The 9,264-nt window shown below is 34.8% G+C and overlaps 1 protein-coding gene across 1 annotated transcript; it reads left to right on the top strand.

Moving 5' to 3' along the window:
* Positions 1-1,304: 1,304 nt before the first annotated feature.
* Positions 1,305-1,667, top strand: LOC139194352 (non-specific lipid-transfer protein 1-like). Its single transcript, XM_070818662.1, has one exon. The coding sequence runs from the start codon at positions 1,305-1,307 to the stop codon at positions 1,665-1,667; it is 363 nt and encodes a 120-aa protein (XP_070674763.1).
* Positions 1,668-9,264: the final 7,597 nt, after the last annotated feature.

Below are 9,264 nucleotides of genomic sequence, written 5' to 3'. Positions count from 1 at the left end.
ATGGTGATCAAATGCACTTGAATCAGGCCAAGTATGCTGTGGACTTGCTGAAGCGTACAAAATTTTTGGATGCTAAACCTATTTCCACTCCAGTCTCTTGCGGACAGAAACTTAGTGCTTACAATGGTGAGCCACACGACGATGTTGAGACGTATCGAAGTGTTGTCGGCGCACTTCAGTATCTAACTATCACGAGACCAGACCTCTCTTATGCAGTAAACCAGGTATGTCAGTTCATGCAATCTCCAAAGAATACTTACTGGATGGCAGTAAAACGGATCCTTCGCTATGTGAAATCCACATACAACCATGGTCTTGTGTATACACCTGGTACTACACATCTTACAGCGTATTCTGACGCTGATTACGCTGGGAATCCTGATACACGGCATTCCACAGGTGGTTTCTGCATTTACTTAGGATCCAATCTCGTGTCTTGGAGTTCTAAAAAGCAGAAAACTGTCAGTCGGTCAAGTTCAGAAGCTGAATACAGGCAGCTTGCCTATACTGCTGCAGAATTATCATGGTTCCGGTCTTTATTTCGTGACCTACATCTACTTCTTGATCGACCAACCATCTAGTGTGACAATGTTTCCTCCATTGCCCTCGCGTCTAATCCCGTGTTTCACTCCCGTACAAAGCACTTGGAGGTAGACTATCATTATGTTCGTGAGAAAGTGGTTCGTCAAGAGTTACTTGTGAATTTCATATGTTCTCAAAACCAGATTGCTGATCTCTTCACCAAAGGTTTGTCCTCCTCACAGTTCAAGCATCTTGTTTCCAAGCTTCCAGTTGTTTCTCCTCCTGTCAGCTTGCGGGGGGCTGTTAGACCAAGTCCGAGCCTCCTATCCAAGCAGAGCTAGATTTTGAATATGGGAACCAAGAAGTATGGACTGCAAGTTTTATATCAGTTTTCTATCTCCACATCATGTGTGGCCTTCGACAAGAAAGGCACGGGCAGCATGGAGATGGTCATGGAACTGTTAGTTTTATATAAGCCCTCAGCATGTGCAACATGCACTGTAAATAGGGATGGACTTATTAGTTTTTATATTTCCTCAAGCACATGCAGCACGTGCTGCATGAATTGTAAATAGGGTTTTCATTTTCTGATGTAAGTTGAATATGAATATAAATACATGCAGCCTCTCTTGGCAGATGTATGAAACTTGAAGTAAAACCTTGAGAGTTCTTAAGTTTTACAGACTCTCTATATAAGGGCAATTAACATGCGTGTTTTCTGCCCAAGCAACCTAAAACCAAAAGGTTTTTTTTTTTTTTTACTCACTGCAAATCTAGCAACTATGGCAGGGCCTTCGGTGTCTGGGGCGGCATTCACGGTGATGTTGCTATGCATGCTGGTGACTGCTCGTTACGCAGTTAATGCAACTGTAACTTGCGGGCAAGTTGTCCAGTTACTCACTCCATGCATCCCCTTTGGAGTGTTTGGAGGGGACGTGCCACTGGATTGTTGTGCCGGCATAAAAGGGATGCATGATATACAAAAAACCGAGGAGGATCGAAGAACTGCGTGCAGTTGCATTCAACAAGGCGCTGCAATGATTCCGGGGCTAGATTATGACCGAGTTAACACGCTTGGCGATCGATGTAGTTCTCCTTGCCCGGTTTACCCCTCTACTAACTGCTCTGAGAAAGCCTCGTGTTGATTTATACATATATAAATGCCTTCATCTTTTTGCGTTTCTGGTCGATACTGAGTTTTACGTAGAAATTAGCATGCTAATTAACAATATTTATGGATGTAATTTATTTGCAGGGTAAACTGAGATGCTAAATGCCATTGAACTCAAGCTTCCCGAAAGATTGTTCCTAAAAATCCAGCTACAAGATGTGTCACTTACTCAAGGCACAAAGCTTTATTTTGTGGCATTCAATAATCATATTATATATGGGTAATGGATTGGATGTAATCCAAAATAATAGAATAATGAAGACTTTGATGCACCCCTTTTGAATTTGTATTTGTATTGGGTGATCATTTTTTACCTTTCACGCACCTGACTCAATTTTCGGTTGTTAAATCGAATGAATTCAAGATGATAGATAGACAAAAATTAAATTAATAAGAAATATGGAAAGTAAAAAAGAGATGTGTCTAGATAGCACCACCCTTTATGTTCTTCTCATGGATAGTGGATCTGTGAATCATGAATCTAATTGGATTTTCATTAAAAAAAATTAGAAAAAAACAAACAAACAAACACCTCGTAGTTCAGTTATTTTTTATTTTATTTTTTTTATTTTTTATTTTTTATAATATTGATAAGGAAATAAATCCAATAGCCATTGACTTTTCAGATATACACCACTTTTCAATCTTCATATAAAGGAAATCAAATTAAGAGGGTCTCGAACTGCATGACTATACATCATATGGCTGTTGGAATGAAATAGTCCAAAGAAAATTGCTAAAGTTTTAAAGATGGGCATATCACGAGAGTTGTTGCTTTTCTTTATCGTAACCTATGCTTTATGCACAGGTCTGTTTAATGCATACATTTTCCCCATTTTTTTAACCCTTTCCATCTTTCTTTTTTCTCCCTTGGTAAATTCATAGCTAAAATAACAAATATTTCTTTAATTTCACAGAACAAAACTTATTTAGTCAATGACATTAAATGATAGCTGATATTGATATTTCAAAATAATCATTCTACACTCATTTTAAGTCTATTTTCTTTCTTAGATTTATACGTGTTTTGAGTACATGACGACTATTCTAAAGTGCCAATAACCAGTGTCGTTGTTCCATTACTATTATATATTTTTGAATTGTGATTTGTGAGAATCACATTCACGTTTCATTACATTTTGGGAGATGTAATTTTACTCAAACTGAGGGTATGTAAATTTAGATTCATATGATATAGCTCTCTTGGTCCACATGATATATAGCTTTCTTCTCTCGTTATTTTCAACTCACGGCTTCCATCTCCTTTCAGATGTAAATGAAATATAAATAACTTAAATATTTATATCTTCAACATAAGTAATTTACATACCCTTAAAACTGCAAATTGGAAAGGTATCCCATTACGAGTCCCGATTATATATGATCTTGTACACATTTTCAATTGCACATGTACTAATCCGACATTTATACGTAAAACTAACCCTATATCAATAAAGCCAACCATATATGTTAGCTAACAAAGCCCAATTGAGGTTTTTCAGCTTTCAAAAATGTAGCTGCTCAATGTTGCCGTGATTACGACAGGAACAATTTTGCGATTATTCTTGCTTAAGGAAATGCGGGCAACATGGTTCTTGCATATACAAGAAAGTCCGTGGACTCTACTTTCCCTTCTGTCGTTGTTGCACTGCTAAACCTCCGACCGGAGAAATTGAAGTCCCCATTTATTCACCGCGAGAGGCTATATAGGATTTCAATGCAGATACTTAGAGCTGGTTTGGTATTGTTGTGCTTTGAAAAAAAACTGCTGTGAGAATAAGCGGCTGTGCTGTGAGAATAAGCGGCTGTGAAATAAAGCCAGTAGAGTGTTTGGTAAACTTTTTGTGAAAGTGCTTTTGGAAAAAAAAAAGCAGGATGATAGTGTGTCTTTTCATTAAAGGAGCATTGTAGTTCTGTGTGCTTTGAAAAAACTGGCTTTTTTTCAAAGCAGCAAATAGCAGCTTCAGCTTTTCCTTTGATTTTCAGCTTATTCTCACTGCAGCTTCCAAAATAAGCCTTTTTTTTTCAGTTTACCAAACACAAAAATGACCCTCAGCTTTTTTTCACAGTGGTTTTTTTTAAAATCACCTCAATTCCAAACGGGGGCTTAGTGCAGGATGACATGGTTGAAGTGCTAGTAATATAACAGCTTTCATAAATAATACTAGTAAACAGCCATTTGGTCATCATTTTAATTTTGATGTACTACAGACTCATGCCATTATCAATAATATAGAGGTATTAAAGACTTATAATTCAATAATCGTCAAGAAGATGTTGGAATTTAAAGTCTCGAATCGGTTGTGTCAATATGGGATTTGGATTCTTTAAGTTTTCATTCTAAAAAAGTTGTCATTCTTCTTCTTCAACGAGAAAATAGTAAAAAATAACTTACTTTAATCAGGTAGTGTACTAAGTTTTATATATATATATATATATATATATATATATATATATATATATTCACACATATACAATGTACTCCACTGTAGTTGGAACTCTACCTTGCATTAATTGATGATGCCAGAAATCTTGGAGTTTATTTGGCAAGGAAGTAGACAGGCACATCTGGTTAACAAATGCCAACAAAACTAAGTTTGACGAGTGTAATTAACGGTGGACAAGCATACAATCGGCGTTATACTCATATACCTAATGTGAGGGATAGAGATAAAGATATATCTTCGAAGACAGTCCAGAATGACATTATTATTGAGCCCTTTTCCACAAAAGGGCACATAAGCCTTGGAATTTTCCTGCCCAGATTATCCTTGAGCCATGACCAACTGTAACAAAAATAAAAATAAAAAACCCTGTTTGTTCGATGGCCACCCTAGTCAACATATGCTTGATAGTTGATGTGCTAAATTTCCTCATAGGGGATGATTAGGGCCAAGACCCTTCAGTGTCATAAGCGATATTTTATACTAATTTACACTAACATGAGAGGAAGAATTTGAACTCATGACGCATTGAGTTGAAGAAAAAGACCCTACCCATCATGACAATCCACCGCTTAAGCAAAGTGAAAGTTTTGGACACAACACAAGAAGACGTCTAACACGTTTGGATTAGGCTGATTAGCCATTGCTTGACGTGCACCAACACGAATTTGATCCGGCTGAGTCATTCGGCACAACTACTAATTAAATGAGTCCGGTTGAGACTATCTACTAAACTTGAGTCAGTATGCACCAGTCTTCATAGAAAAGAATCTAATTAAGAGGGTCTCTACATGACTACATATATGTGATATCGATGCTATATATGCCATGGCTGGTGTAAAACAATAATCCAAAGAGATTTGCTACTGTTTAAAAGATGGCCACACCCACGGCACGAGGGTTGTTGCTTTTCATTTTTGTCACCTGCGCTTTATGCACAGGTTCTATTTATTTCAATTGCTTTCAAATATGTTTTTCATTCACACATGTAAGAATCTGGCATGAAAGTAATTTACGCACACCCTTTTTTATTTGTAACATTTTATAGCTTGAATTAATAAAAAAAGAATGGATGGACAAAAATATATAAGAGTATGTAAAAGGAGAAATAAGTTGTGCGAAAACCATTATTCGTATGAGATAAGTGAAACTAACAGTGTTAAATAGATGTTTTCAGCTTTCCAAGATGCAGCTGCTGAACAAGAAATTTGTTGCGGTGATCTTTATGGTTTTAGAAGATGCGATCCGGGCACAAAATCGGAAAAAGACTGCAATTAGCAGTGCATAATTGATTGTGGAAACGTAGGCAGATGCATCGTGAAGAAAGGCCGTGGACTGTAATTGCCGTTCTGCCATTGTTGCCTTGATATACCTCCCTCTCCCAAACATTGAAGTCCCCATTTCTTCAGATTTATATAACATGGATGAGTGCATGAGTTAATTCCATAAATAATTCTAAACAACCATTTGGTTGCCCTTTTGACTTCGATGTAACAGTCATGCCATTATCAAATATTAATAAAGGTATTTAAGACTTGTAAGAAACCTGGAGAAAATGTTTGTGACTCAAAGCATCGAATTCGTTGTGTCAATATATGGTCCCTCTTTTCATTTTGACGTGTTTTTGCCTATGGCATGCTAATAACAATTTTTGATATTAAAAGTTGACACTTCAAATGTACATAATTTTGAATCTTGAAGCATGTATGAGTGTCCAAACATTTTGAAATGTTTCTGCTTGTGAAATGCTAATAATAATTTTCGATGTTTAAGTTGACACTTCAAATGTACATGTTTTGAATCTTGAAGCATGTATTTATGCTCAAACATTGTAATGTGTTTCTGCCTGTGAAATTGTGATAACAATTCCGATATTAAAAATTGACACTTCAAATATACATATATATTTTCAATCTTGGAGCATGCATGCATGTCCAAATCTAACACTAGAGAATTTCAACAAGAAATGATTAAGAACTCAATTCAATCAAACAAGTCAAAAGGAAAGAACAGAACAGTTAACTCAAGTACAGTGCAGACGTTGGAACTTTGCATTCCGCAATTAAAAACCATGAATGATTACTCGATCATAGTTTAATAGTTTTTGTGAGAAATAAAATTGTTATTCTTTTTTTGTCAAGTGAGAAATGCAATTGTTAAGTTTAAGGAATATCTTTTAGTTGCGCAATAAGATAAATGTTTTTAAGAATTTGAAAGCAATCTTACCATTTATTAGATCCAAAAAGTATTTTTTTTGTTGAGTGTTTTTGTACAAAACCGGAATTGAATGCTTAGAACATAGTTCCGTTAGCCATAACATGTCCAGAACGTTGTGAATGAATATCGAGAATCTTATGTGTTAGAGTATATAACAGAATCCCTTAGATTGTGACATATGTCAATATTAGAGTGGTTAGATTACAAGAGTTTCTTAGTCCTAACTGTAAAGATTAGGATACAGTTGAGCTTGTGGTAAGAAGATAAGACTATATAAGTCTGATATGAGTGTGTAATTCTTAGTTAAGAAAATATATGATAAAAGTGATTTCTTCCTCTCTAAGTATAACCTTCTTCTTTCTTCTTCTCAGGTCTTAATATTTCTGCTCTATGGTTAGCATTATGGTGCATGGAAAATATTATGAAAATAAGTTTTATGATGATTTTTGTATTACCAAAATGATTAAAGAGCCTCCAACAAATTCATTGTTGAGTGTTGACCACGCCATAACTGAAAAGAAAATATAATCCTTGTAGCATATCCTAACTATTAAAAAATGCTTATTAACCTTCAACAAATTCACCTCTAAATCAAATAGGAATTGACTTCCGAGATATACGTACACCATTCTTCATAAATGGAAATTTAATTAAAGTTGCATCCAACTACATCACCATATATATGCTATTAAGCCATGGCTGGTTATATGAAATATAGCACGAGAGTTGTTGCTTTTCTTTATCATTTCATATGCTTTATGCACAGGTTTGTTTACTTCATATTTATCATTATACATACAAAGAAAATATACTAAGATATATATTCTGAATTTGTATAATTTTGAGCTCAGATTAATTGGAATATCGAACGTGAATCTTGGATATAGATTTTCTTTTCTTATTTTCTATCATTCTTTTATTTATTTATTTATTTTTGTCAATTGTCAGCTGAGATCCTAAGGGAAAAAGGAGGTGGAGAGTCTCGAAGAACTCGAGTGAGGAGGGTCACAAAAGTGTTTGATTTCTAGTATTCTTTCAACAATGATTAAGTGAGGTTAAGTGATTAGACATGTGTCAAAAAGTTAGATCGATCGTCGAAAAACCACATACAAAATAAATACAAAAGATTTGAAGACAGTTGAAGCACTATACATGGACTTACCTTTGAATCAAACGGTCGTTGACTTTCTAGATATGCACCATCATTCTTCATTGCATTTGGCCTATCCTAATTTCAAAAGTGTTTGATAACGTTTAACTAATTTACCTCGAAATCAAGTGTAAAAAAATTTCCCTCTAAATAAATTGTATCAAAATTAAACTCTAAATTAAATGGCCTTTGAATTTACATGCACAATTCTTTATAGAAAGGAATCCAATTAAAAGTTCTCTAACTACATGACTGTCACTATATATGTTATGCCAAATCCAAATAAATTTGCTAAAGTTTAAAAGATAGCCATAGCAAGAGAGTTGTTGCTTTTCTTTATTGTCATCTGCTTTTTATGCACAGGTCTGTTTAATTATTTGATCATCCTATAAATATTTAGTCAAATATGTTATATAAGCTTCTTTTTTAGTAGAGGCGATAGTCTATATTAAATTAATTTAAGAGGGATTCGGACATTATCTATTTTTCAAAGGCATAAGTGAATCCGTTACGACATCAATCATTTGTATCAAACTGTTTTTCATTTTACAGAACAATGCTTAGCGAATAAATAATCTTCAATTGGTTTCATATACGTTTTTTTTTTCTAAGACAAGCGTGCTATATTTTTCATTTTCATGCATGTATTTATTGATTGAGGAAGTGATTTTTGCATAATTCTCTTTATGCATGCTCTTTTTATTTGTGGATTTGACTTGAATTAATCGAAGAAGAATTAATGGAGGGGAAAAAGAACCGCCGCATGCAAAAGGAGAGCTAAGGGTTGTGTGAAAAACCATTTTTTCTATGAGATTGGTAAAAACTAATATTGTTATATTGACGTTTTTTTCAGCTTTCCAATATGTAGCTGCTGAACAAAAATTTTGTTGCGGTGATCTCTACGTGGGAAAAGGATGCGATCCGGGCACAAAATTCGAAAATGATTGCAATGTTCAGTGCATAATTAATTGTGGAAATGCAGGGAGATGCATCGGAAAAAAGGTCCGTGGACTCTACTTGCCGTTCTTCCATTGTTGCTGCCGGGATGTACCTTCGCCGGTGGAGGCCCCATTTCTTGGCATTTAAATATACATGGACGAGTACGAAAAATGGTTTCTATAAATAATTCTAGTAAATTAACAACCATTTGGTCGTCCTTAGTTTTGATGTACACAGTGGTACCGTTGTCGATAATAAAGGTATTTAATTAAGACTTATAATTCAATAAACTCCAAGCCAATGTTTGAAATTCAAAATGTTAATTCGTTGACTATTTAACATTATGATTTAGTGGTTACAAGACAACAGTTCATCTACCACGAGAATTCTAACACGGGCTTTATCAGCTCGTTGTAAAAAGTATAAATTTACCACAGGCATAGTAAGTGCGTGATGAATAATAATTTTTTACCACGGGTAAATCTTAACCCGTTATAAAATAGTAGTTAATAATCACGCGCAAAGTTGCACGTTATAAATATTCTAAGTAACTACGGACAATGCTCGTGGTCAATATTGTAAGTATCCACAATGTCTTTTTATTATCTACCACAAGCATAATGTGTGATAGAATCATAAATTCACATATTTGGAGGAGGCGGGACACCAAAATTTTGCAAAATTTTAGACATCTTTTGTTGAAATTTCAAATTTTTTTGACAAATCCACTTTTTGCTCCATCTCCTTTCCACGTCCATCTCTTCCACTTTATCTTCCTTTCCCTTTTCCAAAAACAAAAACGAATTCTACCCCCTTTCAAC

The sequence above is a fragment of the Malus domestica genome, chromosome 03 (assembly GCF_042453785.1).
Source record: "Malus domestica chromosome 03, GDT2T_hap1".
Taxonomy (NCBI): Eukaryota; Viridiplantae; Streptophyta; class Magnoliopsida; order Rosales; family Rosaceae; genus Malus; species Malus domestica.
This window is presented reverse-complemented; position numbering and strand designations above follow the sequence as displayed.

Excerpts from the sequence above, each read along its gene's own strand:
- LOC139194352 (XM_070818662.1), top strand. The coding sequence starts at position 1,305 with ATGGCAGGGCCTTCGGTGTCTGGGGCGGCATTCACGGTGATGTTGCTA.